The sequence below is a fragment of the Podarcis liolepis genome (genome assembly GCF_965112155.1).
Source record: "Podarcis liolepis genome assembly, chromosome: 14".
Lineage (NCBI taxonomy): Eukaryota > Metazoa > Chordata > Lepidosauria > Squamata > Lacertidae > Podarcis > Podarcis liolepis.
The window spans coordinates 20,019,288-20,037,491 of record NC_139569.1 but is presented as its reverse complement, the minus strand read 5'-3'; the positions used below and the strand labels follow the sequence as shown (position 1 = coordinate 20,037,491).

Genomic DNA, 18,204 nt, shown 5'->3' with positions numbered 1-18,204 from the left:
AGCCTGGCTGTTTTTTAAAGGAAGGCTTTTTTGCTGGGTGAGAAACATCCTTTGACACTGTGTTCTTTTGTTCTTCGCATCAAAGGACAAACCTTGAACACTGGAGACAAAGCAATCCCCCAAACCCACACGTAGCATTGACTAGGTAACTTTTCTAGAAGCAAACAGCACAATGCAACCCCATTAATTGGGAATCTGCGGGTAATTTCAGCTTGTTAAATTGCATCCTTTTCAAGGCAGCCTGATTACTTAACAGGAGATAAAAGGAGAGTTGCTTCAGTTCCTCGTGCTGAGTATCGGGGTCAGAGGCTATTGGCCCTGGTCTTCTGGAGTTGCCGTGAAGAATGGAACAGCAATTTCCTGTGAGAAGGACTGTTCTGCGGTGTGGTGGCTGCATCAGGTTGGAGCCATGAATGGTGGTCATCAATGTCCCCCCTTATTAGGGATGGGGAACCTGCAGCCCTCCAGCTGCTTCTGAACTGGACATCCAAGGGTAACTCAGCTGGTTAGAGTGTGGTGCAGATAATGCCAAGGTTGCAGGTACGAAACCTGTATGGGACAGTGGCATATTCCTGCATTGCAAGGGGTTGGACTAGATAATCCTTGGGATCCCTTCTAACTCCCACCATCATCTCCCACCACCCCTAACCACTGCCTGTGCTGGTTCATGGGAGCTGGAGGAAGAATACCTGGAGGGTCACAGGTTCCTCACCACCACCAGAGACCAGTGTGAGATGATGACAAATGATGAAATGAATGTAACATAAGAATTTCTGCAGTGCACCAGAGCATAATTTTGATTTGGCTGTATTCAGCAGAAGATGAGCTCCCTGGTAGGCATGTGAGATCCATAAGGGCGTTTGCTTCCTGACAGGCATGCAAGATTCAGAACGGCAGAATGATTAGAGTGCCAGACTAAGAATGAGGAGTTCAAATCCCCACCCAGCCATGAAGTTCATTGGGTCGCCTTGAGCCAGTCACACGCTCCTTCTCTCTCTCTCAGCCTAACCTACACCACAGGGTTGTTGTGAGGGTAAAGCGGGAAGACCCTGGCAGCCCACCCCAAACTCTGTGGATTAGGGTGGGATTAAAATTTAATCAGTAAATATTCAGACCAGCATATAAACTGGTGTTCCAAAGTATATTTACTTTATTGATGTGTTCACCCCACCTCACCCCAGAAGCAAAAATTTCACAAAGCAGTTTACAATACAACTATAAATATTATAAAATCCCCCCCCCCATGCACCACCTGAATTCAGTATTAGAAGGAGTGAGCTGGGGACACTTCAACATCAAACTTTACATTGATTGTATGGTTTTGAGGGGCACTCATGGGAATAAGTTATTTCATGGTCTGCAGTTAATAAAGATGTGCTTGTAGAGCATAGAAGTGAGAATGCACTGCAAGCATGTCCATGCTCAGGGGCGGGGAAAGCATTATATCATTTTAAGCATGTATAAAAGAGGAAGCTCCAGCCTGTCACCCTTCTCTGGGTACATATGCCAACTGACACATGCTTTTCATGCCCCCACCCCGTCTTTGGAATAGCTTTAGATTTAAAGCAGGTCATACCATTTTAGCACTATTTCCCTCTCTCTTTTAGGTAGCTATCCCACACTGCCACCTTTTGTCCTTTTCAGGAATTACATGTGCAAAACCCACAGAGCCTGGATCAGGCCAAAGGCCCATGTGAAGTCCACCGTTCTGTTCTCCCAGTGGCCCACCAGGATAGTCCACAAGCACTAGAGATGGGGGAGAAATCCAATTCTCATTGAGAGGCGAACCTACCTAATTCAGACTTTCCGAAAGAATAGGCACACTGGAACACAGCCCTCCTTGTCAACACACTTCTCTGAATTTTGCAGTGCAGTTCTCCCATCAAGTAAATGTGCACATGAATGCATATGCTAAGGTGAATTGTGCGTCAAAATGCATATATTGGTGAAAATAACATAGAAAAATGCATTGTGTTAGGGGAAAATGCTTTGCTGTAATGAACATGTTAGGCAAAATTGCATACAAAACTTTAATCTATTAGGGTAAAATTGCACTTAAATGCTGGTGAAACAACATGAGGATGTGTGTCGTCCCCCCCCCCCCCCAGTTACCAGGATTCTTGGTGGTGGGGCAGGGAGACACGTGCTTTCAATGTACTTTCAGTGTCTTGTCAATGTATTGGGTGTGCGCTGCTTACATAGCCAGAGTCATCTAATTGCCCTGCACACAGATCAGGATGAGTGCTCCACAAATGCTTTGTATGGAAGCACCCTTGTTTCACCAGCAGTGATGGGGCTGCTTCTGCCACCCCACTGGAAGATGGCAGGCTAGATTAAGGGAGTGCAGGACAGAGCACATGGCAAAACCCGCTCTGTCCTTCCAACACCTCACTGCCCCTTCTCAGCATCTGCCTCCTGCTTCCCTTGCTGCCGAATTGTAGGGCAGGCTGTCATACACTGGCTGTTTCCCATCCCCTCGATTCTCTTTCCTTTCAGCCTGAATTTCCCACTGCCTCCTCTGCTCTGCCCCCCCTTCCACCCCCCACCATGTGCACATCTGTCTGCAATCTGCAGAGCGCCAGCTGGACCCCTTCCTTCCCAGCTGTGGGGCTGTTTCTGCTGACGTTTCACAAAACACACACACTCTCTTCTCTCTGCATGTGTGTTTTGAGTTTTCCCTCCCCCTGACTTTGAGGAGAGCTCACCCACTCCCGGTTGGAAGCAATTGCTGCAAAAGTGGGCTGATGGAAAGGACACAAAGCAACAGGGTGCAAAGCAAACTCACAATCCACATTTGTCACCAGGGTTGCCAACTTCCCCCTTTTTTTTAATGGGTCGGTCTGTACCTTTAATCAGCATCTTAAAAAGCAGAGACATCACCTTGCCAACAAAGGTCCATATAGTTAAAGCTATGGTTATCCCAGTAGTGATGTATCAGCATCTTAAAAAGCAGAGACATCACCTTGCCAACAAAGGTCCATATAGTTAAAGCTATGGTTATCCCAATAGTGATGTATGGAAGTGAGAGCTGGACCATCAAGAAGGCTGATCGCCGAAGAATTGATGCTTTTGAATTATGGTGCTTGGAGGAGGCTCTTGAGAGTCCCATGGACTGCAAGAAGATCAAACCTATCCATTCTTAAGGAAATCAGCCCTGAGTGCTCACTGGAAGGACAGATCGTGAAGCTGAGACTCCAATACTTTGGCCACCTCATGAGAAGAGAAGACTCCCTGGAAAAGACCCTGATGTTGAGAAAGATGGCGGGCACAAGGAGAAGGGGATGACAGAGAACGAGATGGTTGGACAGTGTTCTCGAAGCTACCAGCATGAGTTTGACCAAACTGTGGAAGACAGGAGTGCCTGGTGTACTCTGGTCCATGGGGTCACGAAGAGTCGGACACGACTAAACAACAACAACAACTGTATCTTTAATAGCTACCTGGAATACCTTATTAACACAGGTTAGGCTTGAGATGCACACACACACATTAGCCCGTTTGTAGCACACACACAAATGTCATTTTCTCCACCTGCATCTGTTCTCAAATGGACACGCTGTGGGGTAAAGCAGAACCAATCTGCAATGAGTTTTCATTTTTGGAATGAATCCAGTTTCTCAAAAAGCGTGCTGTTCAGGAGCAAAAAATATATATCTAGATCTAGATTGTGTGTGGACAACAAAAAGAAGAAAAACAAGTTTCCAAGTTTCCACTGACTCTAGAGTAAAATGCCATCATTATACAGTCTTTCCCATTTGTCTCTATGGCAACAGGCCAAGCTCTCTGGACATGTAAACAGCAGTACTTAACTGGCCAGCTAAGACCATTACTTTAAAGTAGTTTGGCTCAGCAGATTTCTTGTTTTAGATCAGGGGTCAGCAACCTTTTTCAGCCGTGGGCCGGTCCACCGTCCCTCAGACCATGTGGTGGGCCAGACTATATTTTGAAAAAAAATATGAATGAATTCCTATGCCCCACAAATAACCCAGAGATGCATTTTAAATAAAAGAACACATTCTACTCATGTAAAAACACACTGATTCCCGGACCATCCCCGGGCCAGATTGAGAAGGTGATTGGGCCACATCTAGTCCCCGGGCCTTAGATTGCCTACCCCTTCTTTTAGATTGTAATCTGACAGATGCAGAATCACAGGATTGGAAGGGACCCCTGGGTATCATCCAGACTGACCCCCCGCTGCCTCCACCAAAGCCTATAACAATTTCCAGTCTTTACTGGCTCCACCCACTGCTGGGATGTGCACCCTAGAGTAGGGTGACCTACTCTAGATTGGCAGCAACTCTCTGGTGTCTCATAGTCAAACTAAACATGGTGCTAAATGTGTCCTTAGGAACCACATTGGGTTTTATATTACTGTACAGTGGTACCTCAGGTTACATACGCTTCAAGTTACATACGCTTCAGGTTACAGACTCCGCTAACCCAGAAATAGTACCTCGGGTTAAGAACTTTGCTTCAGGGTGAGAACAGAAATTGTGCTCTGGCGGCACGGCAGCAGCAGCAGGCCCCATTAGCTAAAGTGGTGCTTCAGGTTAAGAACAGTTTCAGGTTAAGAACGGACCTCCGGAACGAATTAAGTACTTAACCCGAGGTACCACTGTATTTGGAAGCAGGCAAGGGAAAGAGTTCATTGGGACCATGGTGCACAGGGAGAGTCCCAATCCTTTCTTCTAGAGCCACAATTTTGGTAAAAACACACCACCATGCAGGGCTATGAGCTTTTGTGAAGAAGAAGAAGAAGAAGAAGAAGAAGAAGAAGAAGAAGAAGAAGAAGAAGAAGCAGCAGCAGCTTCCATTCATGCAGAAGTAAGGATTTTAACAGGACTTACAGGTTGAAATTGACGCTATGAAGTGGAACAAAATTGGGGACACGGTTCCATTCAGGTCAGTGGCATCCCAAATGAGAAAGAACTAATTTAAAGATATTCATAGATGGTACCTGACTCCCTGCACTCCTATCAGAACTGATGGTCCTCTATGATGGAGACGGTGCAAAGCGTCAGGTGCCTATCTCCATATGTGGTGGTCATGTAAGAAGGTACAGGAATTCAAGAGGGGGGGAGGATATTTTATGAAATGTGACTACTCACAGGTCAGAAACTGGACTTAGATCCCAGGATGGTGCTTCTATCCATATTTGATGGGGGAAAATGAAATGTTACAAATAAGGACTTAAGAAAATTCTTACTATCAGTAGCAATCTTGACAATAGCTAGAAGGTGGAAAGAGTTAGGCATCAACCTGCTATCTGAGTGGTACCAGGAAACTTGGACCATTGCATTGATGGGAAAACTGACCCCAAAGGTGAAAGACAGGAACAATTTTAAAGAGACAAAAGAAGTTTCAGGCGACACATTATCCCTTTATTAAATAAGTAGCTCAAAAGGTACATTACTAGCAACCAGGCACACATGACCTTCTGTAGAATTGACTGCATATCACAGCATTGTAAATGAAAAAAGAGAATTCTGGTCATAAGTAAAAAAGAACAAATGTTTTGCAGTACAACAGAGAATCAAGCAACACTCTTAATGAGACATTACATATATGTTTGTGGTGTTACATGTTGTTTGGTTTTTCTCACAAGAGCTTTTTTTTTTTTTAAAGTAATGAATTTAAACCTGATTTGAAACAACCACCCACCTCTCCAGTCTCATAACAGATTGGCTGTGGGAAAGGAGATGGTTTGGGGACAGAAAAGATTCTCTTTCAACAGCTTGTGACATTTGGAGTCCAAATGTCTTACTTAACTACAGAGGCACCATAGCTCTGCTCCAAAACTGCACAGCATATATATTTTTGGCAAAGCTTAGAAGTGGTCGTTCCTTTCATTAACCATCTTGGGCACCACAGTCACTGCTGTTGCTTTGTTTTGTTTTGATCAGGTTTGGTCTTAATTATGTGTTTTTTCTTAAATTGTTCTACGCTGCTCTGGTGGACTATGACCAAAAAGTGGCGCAGGAATATATATTAGCGCAAGGCTGGAGAAAGAAAGTACAATGGTACCTCGGGTTACAAATGCTTCGGGTTACAAACGCTTCAGGTTACAGACTCCACTAACCCAGAAGTAGTACCTCGGGTTAAGAACTTTACCTCAGGATGAGAACAGAAATCGCACGGCGGCAGCAGGAGGCCCCATTAGCTAAAGAGGTATCTCAGGTTAAGAACAGTTTCAGGTTAAGAACGGACCTCTGGAACAAATTAAGTTCTTAACCAGAGGTACCACTGTTCGACTTTAGGCAGCTATGGAACCTGCTGCCACTGTGCCACAGGAGGCAGTGATGGTCACCGACTGGGATGGCTTTATTCATGGACAAATTCATGGAGGACATAGCTATCGTTGGCTATGTTAACAATGATGGCTATGCGCTGTCTCCATGGTGGGAGGCAATAATGCTTTTGAATATGAGTTGCTAGAAACAACAGGAGGGGTCCTGCTTGTGGGTTTCCTACAGGCATCTGGTTGGCTAGATGAGAACAGGATGCTGGACTTGATAGGGCATTGGCCTGATCCAGCAGATTCTTCCTATGCTCCTATGGCAGGCAAACTCTGGCCCTCCATATGTTTTGGGACTACAACTCCCATCATCCTTAGCTATAACAGGACCAGTGGTCAGGGATGATGGGAGTTGTAGTCCCAAAACATCTGGAGGGCCGAGTTTGCCTATGCCTGCCCTATGGAGAAGTGATGCCTCAAATTCTGATGCCAAATTCTGGATCTAGGAAAACCCAAATCAGCAGCGTAATCCTATATAGGTCTGCTCAGAAGTAAGTCCCCACTGTATTCAAAGGAAAGTACTGTTTGATTAGTGTGTGTGTGTTAGGATTTCAGCCCCGGTGTTCTAAAGACATTATGCAAATTAGCATAGTTTCTATGCCACACACACACACACACACTGTATTCTGCAGTCTCCTATTCAAGTTGCTTACTCTTCCATCCTAAATTTTCTACCTGGATTTTTTCTTTGCAGTATTTGAAAGGTGTTCTTTTGCAAGAACAGAATGGTGGTAATAGGAGATGGCTAGGGCAGGGCTAGAACCAGGCGGGCAGGAATTCCAAGGATGCAGATTTGGCTTCAGCGTTAGGTAGGGATGAAGGAGAAATTTGGTCAAGGACCAAATGGTTAGGGTGCCAGTGCAAACCTTCCAGATTTTAACATTTCAAAACTATGACCGAACCAAAACACACAACCCCCCTTCAAAACTCACAGGGCAGCAAAGGTAGGGTTGCCGTATGTCTGGATTTTACTGGGATTTCAAAGGTGGAATTGACATCTGGGGGGGGGGGTGGAATTCTGAAAGGTGGTGCTTTGTTCTGGATCTTAGGCAAGTCATTCAAAAAATTGTGGGTTTTTTGGGGCGGGGTTGTAAAACAAAGCTCAGCGACTTTCAGGTTTTTCTTTAAAAAAAGCTCACCAATTTTGTGGACTTTTTGAAATATGGCAGCCTTAAGCAAATTAAGGACCCTGCAGATTTGAACCCTGGTCTCTACCTGGTCCTAGTCTGACACACTGACCACTACACCACTCTGGCATTGAAGCTTGAAAAGTCCTCAAAGAGCAGGGGCTAGTCAGGGAAGGTCATTCTTTTTTTTTAAAAAAAAATATGTTTTTTGATATTATTTTTTCAACAAAATTAACAGAAATTAAAAAAAACAACGAACACAACAAGAACAAAGAAAGAAAACTGTAAATAAAAACAATATCAAATCCATAAAATGGGATTCTCTGAATCCCATGCCTCCCCCCCCCCCCGGTTCCTTAATTTTCTTTTTCAACTGCGTATCATTTCTATTCCAAATTACTTTTCCACCTCAAATTTCTTACATTATTTCTAAAATTACAAGTGCTCTTAAAATCCTGCTGATGTATTAACCTGTTTACAATACTTTTGTAAGTACATAATAAACATTTCCCATTCTTTTTTAAATTTCTTGTCATCTTCATTTCTGAGCTTTCCAGTTAATTTAGTCATTTCAACGTAGTCCATTAACTTGGTTTGCCAATCTTCTTTGGTCAGGACTGCTTCCTCTTTCCATCTTTGGGCTAACAGTATCCAGGCAGCCATCATAGCATACATAAACAATTTTTTCTGGTCTCTTGGAATCTCCGCTCCTATAATACCTAATAAAAAGGCTTCTGTTTTTTTAACAAACATTTTTTTCCATTTCATTATAAATCATTTCCCAAGAGTTTTTGACCTTCCTACGTTCTTACCACATATGATAAAATGTACCCTCTGTTTCTCTACATTTGCAACACTTAATAGAACTTGCTTTGTACATTTTTCCTAATTTAAACGGGGGTAAATCCCACCGATACATCATTTTCATGTAGTTCTCTTTTAGTAAAGTACAGTGGTACCTCGGATTAAGAACTTAATTTGTTCTGGAGGTCCATTCTTAACCTGAAACTGTTCTTAACCTGGGGTTCCACTTTAGCTAATGGGGCCTCCTGCTGCTGCCGCACCACCGGAGCACAATTTCTGTTCTCATCCTGAAGCAAAGTTCTTAACCTGAGGTACTATTTTTGGGTTAGCGGAGTCTGTAACCTGAAGTGTCTGTAACCCGTGATACCACTGTACATGCAATAAATTTCAAATCTATCTTCCAAAACTTTTCCCAATCCGTCATTAATAGATTATGTCCCACATCCTAGGGAAGGTCATTCTTGACAATCTGTAAAGCTACTTCAGATGTTCCCTTCTAATGACCCCTTGATCCCGTTCCCCGCCCCCAACACCCAGGCAATTGGTGTGGGATCTGTAAAGGTGCTGTGCCATTTGTGGGAATCTGAGAGGGATCTGAGGCATGAGAAGGGTGGGGGTGGAGTTGGCTGTCTCTGATCTGTGGCTGCTACGTGGTCCTTAAGCTAAAGAAGGAATGTTGAGGTTTGATTTCTGGGCCAAACTGCCTCCTGTTTAGATTACGAGCTCTTAAAAGTTTGATATAAGTGTCTCTGCAGAAACCGCTGTTAAGAGGAATGCACGCAAGTCACCTTCAGAGCCAGAGGTGTAATTAGGTAAAATATACAGCTGGAGGGAGCCTAGACCACCCTTTGATATAGACGGGAGAGGTGTGGGTGGGTGGGTGTGCATGTGTTGCGATGCCACGTCAGCAAGATCACACCAGTTTCCTGTTACAGTTATATTGTTTAACCATTGGGAAAGCCTCGGGGAATGATTTTACAGCAAGCCCATTTGAAAACAAAACAAAACCCTCCCACATTAATCATGTATCTGTAAACCCAACCCATCAACTGTAACTCCATCAACACATGGCTTGTCTATGCCAATTGCACCCATGCCAACCATGTGTGTATTTCTTCATATATCCTCCCTGAATATATATATATATATATATATATATATATATATATATATATATATATTCAGCCAACAGTCACATTAATCTTCAAAACAAAAGAACTGTGGAAATAAGAAATATAATGTAGGTATGCCACTTATTATGCTTTTAGTGTTTCCAAAAGCACATATGCTTGAGCAATTCCTTGAACTGTGCCCCCCACCCTGACTGGGGGTTCATTGGGGGTTCATTGTGTAACAAGTTCTTGACACAATAATAAGAGCATTTAATTGGGGGGGGGGGGGGTTACGAGCAATATCTTGGGAGCCACAGGTTCCACAGCACTAATCTGGAGTATTAAGAAAGGGCATCTAATGGCTGTTTGGGTTTTTTAAAAGCATTGTTTACATTTTTACTGCCAAGGAATGGAAGAGGTGCTTGTGAGATTTTTCTGCCTCTGTTGCCAAAATAACTTGGCTGACCTGTCTTGGGTAACGTGCACCTTCCTTGAGTGGGGGGCAGGAGCAGGAGTGGTCCTCCTTCGCTGCTCTGTCTCAGGTAGCAAAATATATTGGGTTCGTCCTGAACAGCAGCTTGGGGGGCATTTGGCAATAAAATGGTGCAGAGGAGGCTGAACCCCCTTTCCCTTCTGCTATGGTCCCAACCCATATAGCTTTCCCCCTCACCTTACAGCTGCCTTTTGTTAAAAATAAAAAGAGGCCAAGAAATCCATTTATGGCATTAAGGCTCCCTCTAGTTTATTGCTCCAATATTTAGCTTCTGGAGGCTGTTGGAAGTGGGGTGAAGCCAGAATGATGACTATGATTGGAATTCATGTTAGGGGGCACCTCCAGGAAACCTGTTTATTCATCATGATTTGCTTACCCAAAGTTTATGCGGATGTCAGACTATGTTTTCTCCTTATGGAGCATTTGTTGTGACTTGTTTTCAAGGCAGTGATACGACAACAAGCATAGATCCTGACTTGCTTGTGGGGTGTTTACATATCTTCCCATTAATTGTTTGTCCACCCAGCAATTTTCTGTGCATTGCCTTGCCATTTTCCTAGCTGCAAAAAAAGCCTGTTGTGTTGTTGTTTTATGACGGAACATGGTTGAATTTTTCCTGGAGTGCCTGCTGTGTGGAAATCCAGCTAGGGGTGCCAACTGACCCAACAAAACCCAGCTTGAACTGCTTTTCTGCCTTTAGCAACAGCTTGACCTGCAACCGTTGGCAAGCAAAACTTTTCACAACAAAGAGGGGAACATTGCCACATGCTGATGGTGCAGAGTGAAGGCTTATCCACACAACCTTTGCGCTGTGCTTTCAAGGCACAGATCCAGACTTTTCAGGTCCTGATCCTGGCCCCAGCAATTTCCCTTGGGGAAAATCTCCAGGGCCTGATGAGCTGCATCCAAGGGTACTAAAGGAGCTTGCGGATGTAATTTCAGAACCCTTGTCTATTATCTCTGAAAATTCTTGGAGAACAAGTAAGATCCCTACAGACTGGAGGCGGGCAAATGTTGTCCCCATCTTGAAAAAGAAGACCCAGGTAACTACCGAACGGTGAGCTTGACATCGATACCAGGGAAGGTCCCAGAACAGATAATTCAATAGTCAGTCTGAGAGCACTTAGAAAAGGATGCTGTGATTACTAAGACCCAGCATGGGTTTCTCAAAAATAAGTCATGCCAGACAGTGGCGTAGCGTGGGGGGTGCAGGGGGGCCGGCTGCACCGGGTGCAACATCAGGGGGTTAGGGTTAGGGGGCGCAAATCCATGGGTTAGGGGGCGCAAATTACTTGCCTTGCCCCAGGTGCTGACAACCCACGCTACGCCACTGATGCCAGACCAATCTGATTTCTTTCTTTTTTTATGGAATTACAAACTTGGTGGATCAGGGAAATATTGTGGACACAGTGTATCTTGATTTCAATAAGGCTTTTGATGAAGTCCCCCATGAAATTCTTGCAAGGAAGCTGGTAAAATGTAGGTTGAACGAGGTAACCGTTAGGTGGATTTGTAGCTGGTTGACTGACCGAACCCAAAGAGTACTCATTAATGGTTCCTTGTTATCCTGGGGGAAAGTGACAAGTGGGGTGCCACAGGGTTCTGTCCTGGGCCCGTTGTTGTTTAACATCTTTATAAATGACTTGGATGAAGGAATTGAGGAGATGCTCATCAAACTAGCAGATGACACCAAACTGGGAGGGGTAGCTAATGCCACAGAAGACAGAATCAGAATTCAAAATGACCGTAACAGATTGGAGAACTGGGTGCAAACTAACAAAATGAATTTCAATAGGGACAAATGTAAGGTTCTGCACTCAGGCAGGAAGAACCAGATGCACAAATATAGGATGGGGGGTCACCTGGTTTACTAGCAGTACATGTGAAAAGGATCTTGGGATCTGGGTGGACCACAAGCTTCACATGAGTCAACAGTGTGATGCAGTAGCAAAAAAACCTAATGCTAGTCTAAGCTGCATCAACAGAAGTATAGTGTCCAGATCAAGGGAAATAATAGTGCCACTCTATTCTGCCTTAGTCAGACCACACTTGGAATACTGAGTCCAATTCTGGGCACCACAATTTAAGACAAGCTGGAATGTGTGCAGAGGAGGGCAACCAAGATGATCAAGGCACGTAGGGGTCAGCAAACCTTTTCAGTAGGGGGCCGGTCCACTGTCCCTTGGACCTTATGGGGGGCCAGACTATATGGGGGGGGTGAACGAATTCCTATGCCCCACAAATAACCCAGAGATACATTTTAAATAAAAGGACACATTCTACTCATGTAAAAACACGCTGATTCCCGGACTGTCAGTGGGCCGGATTGAGAAGGCAATTGGGCCAGATCCGGGCCCTGGGCCTTAGTTTGCCTACCCATGATCAAGGGTCTGGAAACTAAGCCTTATGGGGAACGCTTGAAGGAGCTAGGTGAGTTTAGCCTGGAAAAGTGGAGACTGAGAGGAGATATGATAACCATCTTCAAATATCTTAAGGGCTGTCACATGGAGGATGGGGCAAGCTTGTTTTCTCCTGCTCTGGAGGGTAAGACTCGAACCAATGGCTTCAAGTTGCAAGAAAGGAGATTCCCGCAAAACATTCAGAAAAACTTTCTGACAGTAACAGCTGATCAGCCGTGGAACAAACTCCCACAAGAGGTGGTAGACTCTCCTTCCTTGGAGGTTTTTAAACAGAGGCTGGATGGCCATCTGTCACGAATGCTTTAGCTGAGATTCCTGCATTGCAGGGGGGTTGGACTAGATGACCCCTGGGGTCCCTTCCAACTATGATTCTAGGAGTCTATAAAAACCCACATTTTGCAGGTGAATCAAAGCAAATGGCAGCTGAGTTTTTCATGGATTACCATTTGCTCCGATTCACTTTTAAAACGTGGGTTTTCCCATGGAAAGTGCTGGGACAAAAAGAAAAAAAGAGAGACCTGGAAAGCCCTGACTTGTGCCTAGAAACAGCACAAAAGGAAGTGTGGATGAGCTCTGAGCTGCTGTTAAAAGCACCCCAGCAATTAGTGGCTTGGGAGATTTAATCAGGAGGAAATGTTCTTTTAAAAACCTTTCTGCATTGCATTGCATTCTTGTGATTTGGGGCCCTTGAAGTTGTTGTTGTTAATAATAATATTTATTAAGTTTTCCATTTTAACAATCCAATAAAAACCACATTAAAAACATTCCAAATTATAAAATAATCAAACAATCCAAATATTATGCCAAATTATAAATCTTTGGTTGGCTTCCCATGCTCTGAGGTCGGGGAATGATGATTATCTCACATTTGTGCTGCTTCTCTTAATTAATCCAGGTAGTTCCAATAAATCAATCCAATGTTAATCCTTCATTTATTTTTAATAGCCTCTGAGTTCGTCTGGCAAGCGAGTTAAACCAATACAGTATGTTTCTGTGTGGGTGTTTATTTTCTTTTGTTGTTGTTGTTCCATCAGGAATCCTGATCATGGAACCTCCGATCTAACTGTACTCAAAGGAGGCTTTTCATGCATGGATTTTGATCAGGGTGTTGTAGATTGAGTCGAGACATATTAATCAATTCATCATGCCAGTTTCAGCCCATCTATTGGATAATCGGTTAAGTCGCAGCACAGAAACAATTTATAGTCTGCACGAGGAATGCTCCTGCTGTTTTCTGTTTGCGGAATAATTTTGTGGAATAGAGATGGACTGAAAAAAAGAAGAAATAATAAAGCTTCTACTTAAATAATAATAACCAGTCGATTCATTGTGCATCAGTTTACAAAATAGCAAAACCAACCCAGAAGCACGTTTTCTATGGTTTTAGAGCAGGGGTAGGGGACCTCTGTCTCTTAAGACGCTGTTGGACTATAACTTGCATCATCCTGATGACTAGCTGTGTTTGGTCAGGGCTGGTGAAATCCAGTAATATCACTGTCCTTGATTTGGATGAAGTGAGCATGCAGAGTCATAGGTATTGTGCTGTCTTCAGCTAAGTCCTGCTCAGAGTAGAACCACTGAAATAAAGGGACCTACGCAAGTTAATCCTGCCCATTACTTTCAATGCATCTACTCTGAGTAGGCTTAACATGGCATACAACCCATTGTCTTAAACAGAGGCATCCTACCTACTTGTTTGTAAAAAGGACAATGATGCCTTTGTTAAAACAGTGCTAGCCAACTGCAGTTTTTATAAGTGCTTGAATTAAAAATAATCATTTTATAGCAGGTTAAAAGGCAGTGGGGTGGTTTTTTTTTCTTTTTAATTTTTTAATTAAAATAAAATCATCACAACAGAAACAGTTCCTCTTTATATGTAAACATGATCTGGCATATTGTTTGCACACGAATGCTCATCCTTTGACTTCAGTCCTAAGTGGTGATCAGCATTTGGGTGGTTTGAGCTCTGAGCTGCCACCCTCCAAAATGAAACTCTTCTATATTTCTGGGACAGGATGCTTTTCTCAGTGGTGCCTACTCACACCTTTAGCTGCCTGTCACGGGGCATGTGACCCAGTCGACCCTATCACGGTGTGGGTTAGTTAGGGTTGCCACGTTTCCTCTCTGGCTCTACTCCTCTGCTTTTAAGAGCTGCCCTGGCATACAGCTCTGCAAACTCGTTCTCTGGCGTTCTCTCTCTCTCTCTCTCTCTCTCTCTCTCTCTCTCTCTCTCTCTCTCTCTCTGTGTGTGTGTGTGTGTGTGTGTGTAAAAGTGTCACCTGCTCAACTTCTCTTTTGTAGGCCTGTTGCTTAAAAGCGCAGGAGCGGAGCTTATAAGAAAAAATTGGCAACCTTTGTTGGAAACGGGCCAGTCGTGTGCAGCTGCAGCTGGAGGAGCTGGTGGCCTCAGTGGCTGAGGCTGGTGAACCCTATAAAAATAAGCAAACAGGGAGCGCTCTGGCCCAGCGCAGCTGCCTTTTGCAGCTTCTCTAAAGCGGTAGACCCACCTCCTTCTCTCCCCCTCGCCACCCCTTTCCTCTCTCCCTCTGTCTTCTTCCTTGCCTGCCAAAAGCAGCTCAGAGTCGAGGCTGGCGTCCCCTCCACCCCTCCCGCCCTTCTCCACTTTCTCCCCTCCCCTCGTCTCCTCTTTCCCCCACAAGGAAAGCACGGCCAAGCCCGTTCAGCCAATGTGATCCCCGGAAGGGTTTAGCTGGGGGTGGAGTGGGGAGGGGGCTTTCTGGGGTGGGGGGTGGAGAGAAAGAAGGAAAGTCAGTCTCTTTCCTCTTGCACTCTCTTTCCGAAGTAGAAGCTCAGAGCCTGGAGGTGAGTGTGGGTGCCGCAAAGCCTGAGAACTGGGGAAGAAATAATAATAATAATGATAATGATAATAATGCTGCCCCAACACACACCCCTTTCCCCATGATCCCAGATCTCTTTTCTTTTCCTTTGCAGAGAGGTGGCAATTCTGGCTACACACGAGGACTGAGCCGGCCACCCTCCTCGTCCCAGGACCAAGCTGCCTGCCTGAAGGCAAGATGTCCCAGCTGTCTGTCAAAGAACATCTGGATGGGATTCTCTCTGACTTTGAAGGTAGGGCCAAGGGACCCAGGCGTCCGGGCAAAGAAGTGTCACTCTCTCGCCCTCCCCATCCATATGGTTCCTGCTAAGAGGGGGCGGGTTACAGTTCCAGAAGGCAGGGGGGTGCCTCGCTTTCCTGGAAAACTTGCGAGAGAGTGAAAGAGAGAGATGCACCAAATGTTAAAGTGTGGGTGGCGGCAGATCTGGGTCTGTGAAATCCAGGAAACTTGGTGCTATAAGCTTGGTGCTATTTCTAATCCTCTTTTCAGAGGAGGAAGTTACCAAAGCAAACCTGCTGGAGTTTGGTGCTTAATTTATTTTTAAAAAGAGAAAAGTTGGGTGAAAGTTGACCGCACAGTCACACCCTGGGCTGTGTGTAACCATGATTTTGCAGAATGCCGTATCGGGTGCTGGAAACAGCCACCTGCGCATTTCCATATTCTATAAGGTTTCTAGTCCTCATGCCTGCAAAGATATCATTGAAAGTGTGTGGATAGAATAATATTTCGTGTGGGTGTGTGCTTTGGAGCCCTTTATAGATCCTCCCCTCCCCTCTACACCTGGTGCTTACAAAATCAGACGAAATTATGCAAACCAGTATACATTATCCCAAGATGCAAATTGCATAAATTGTGTAGGATACAAGTTTCAGCTTTCTTGGTGTAGAATTTGGACGCCGAGTTCAAATGTGTTAAATGTAGAGTGCACGGTCTCCTGGTCAAAATCCAAAGCTGCTCTCTACTGAGCCAGTATTCTCTACACTGACTGGCAGCAGCTCTCCAGCGTCTCCAACAGAGGATGGGGCTTTCCCTGCGGGAACTATGTAAAAAAAAAAAAAGGTTATTTGGGTACTCCAGCCAGAGTTCAGATTTGCTCATTTAGCAAGCCAGTGAAACAAGGACTCGAACAGAACCAGCGATAAACACCGCAGACTCAAGATTGCAGTTGAAACGAATCAGTCGGTTTATTGATGTGTGGTGCTTCATTCAAAGCATCTTATCTTCAAATGGAAGATAATGACATTCTGAACTCTGAATCAGATACAACCACATAATGCAATATAGAGTTGGGATTGCATGAGAATAGCATTATAGTAGCGCTAACAAAACAATCCATCAGATTCTGCTATCTGCTATCCTAACTGAAGATTTGGACCCCTGATGTTCTCTAGCCCATCGCACTGTGTCATGGAATTTCTATGTTCCGTAGTATATTCTCATTTCTGTGTTTTGCAACTTACTTAGCGTTTTGGAATAAAGTTCATGGTTACCCAGCCAGCTGGGGGTTGGGGTGTGGGAATCACGTGAAGAAGAACTGAACAGATTCCAAGCAGAGAGAGGCAGAGGCAGATTCCTCTGAACATATTTTATATTAATCAGGAAGAGGACCAGGAGGCTGGAATTTTCCACCATTCATGTCAATCTCAATGTGCATGTAGGTGAACCCTCTTTTAGATACAGACCAAGGCTGAGGAACCTATTTCAGCTGAAGGTGCCATTCCTTTCTGGACAACCTCCCCAGGGCTTCATACCAGTGGTGGGTGGGGCTAAAGGCAAAAGTAGGCCGAGCAATGGATGTTAATTTTTACGTTTGTGTTTGTGTCTAAGAAGTTGGCCGGTTGCTTGTTCTGAATGGGGTTGTACCTTCTCGTATAGGAGGGCAGCAGGTGGGCAGTCTGGGAATTGCTTCTGGACATAGCCTTTGTCCTCTGAGACTATAGGGAGGGGTGCTGGAGAATTTTGATGGAAATGGAAGCGAAAGCTGCCGGTATTTGCTTATTCATCCCATGACTGAAATGGAGATCAGACCAGTGAAAACAATTGGTTGTTGGTGTTGATGATCTGCAACAGATACATAATGATTGCATTGCACTAAAACGAATGGTGTGGCATAAGAATGCAATTAATTACATAAAATTCTGCCACAGCAGACAGTAAGATGAGTAGTGCAGGTTTTGTTGGAAGCCAGGCTTCAGAGGAATGGAGACAGCCTTTAAATGTGAACTGAATTGAATTTCTTCCCTAGACCTGGTTGTGCTCATGTCCTACTTGGGGTATCTGGTTGGCCACTGTGAGAACAGAGTGCTGGACTAGAGGGCCTTTGGCCTGATCTGGCAACCAGGATCTTCTGGTGGTCTTCCTCCCATCTGCCCTTGTACCACCTCACTCCCCTTCCCACAGCTTGACTTGGCCCAGAGCTAGGCGTCTAGATTGAAAGCTTTCGGGCAGGGACCTTGTCTTCCCATGCTAGCTAAAGCACCGTGCACATACAGAGTTCCATAGGGATAAATGCATATAATACTTGGGAACACCATGTTGGATGGTTGGTGCATCTAGCTCGGTATCGTCTAGACCGACCGACAGCAGTTCTCCAGGGTTTCAGAGCGGGTTCTTTTCTGGAGATGTTGGAGATTGAAGGTTGCATCCGACATTCCCTTGTGGACAACCTTCTGGAAGCCCACAGCAGATAGGCCACACAGGTAGGCCAGAGACAAAAGTGGGCGGGGCAAAGAATACAATAATAATAAATAATAATAAATAATATTTTTTTATTTATACCCTGCCCTCCCCGACAGGGGCTCAGGGCGGCTAACACCAGTAAAATTACAGTAAAAACATAATGGGGGGGGAACAGTTTAAAATACAGGTTAAAAATACAATTTAAAATGCAGCCTCATTTTAATAATAGCCCATAGATCAAAGCCATAAGGGGAGGGAAACATAAGGGTCAGACTGAGTCCAAACCAAAGGCCAGGTGGAACAGCTCTGTCTTGCAGGCCCTGCGGAAAGATCCCACAGGGCCCTAGTCTCTTGTGACAGAGTGTTCCACCAAGTTAGGGCCAGAACTGAAAAGGCCCTGGCCGTAGTTGAGA

The 18,204-nt window shown here is 44.7% G+C and overlaps 1 protein-coding gene across 1 annotated transcript in view; it reads left to right on the top strand.

Annotated features, from left to right (window-relative positions):
- Positions 1 to 14,838: 14,838 nt before the first annotated feature.
- Positions 14,839 to 18,204, top strand: part of SEPTIN12 (septin 12) — a 72,295-nt gene continuing 68,929 nt past the window's right edge. Inside the window, exons 1-2 of the mRNA XM_083473655.1 lie at positions 14,839 to 15,077; positions 15,207 to 15,344. Coding sequence (XP_083329781.1) covers positions 15,290 to 15,344 — 55 coding nt within the window. The 5' untranslated portion in view covers positions 14,839 to 15,077; positions 15,207 to 15,289. The remainder of the gene's footprint in view (positions 15,078 to 15,206; positions 15,345 to 18,204) is intronic.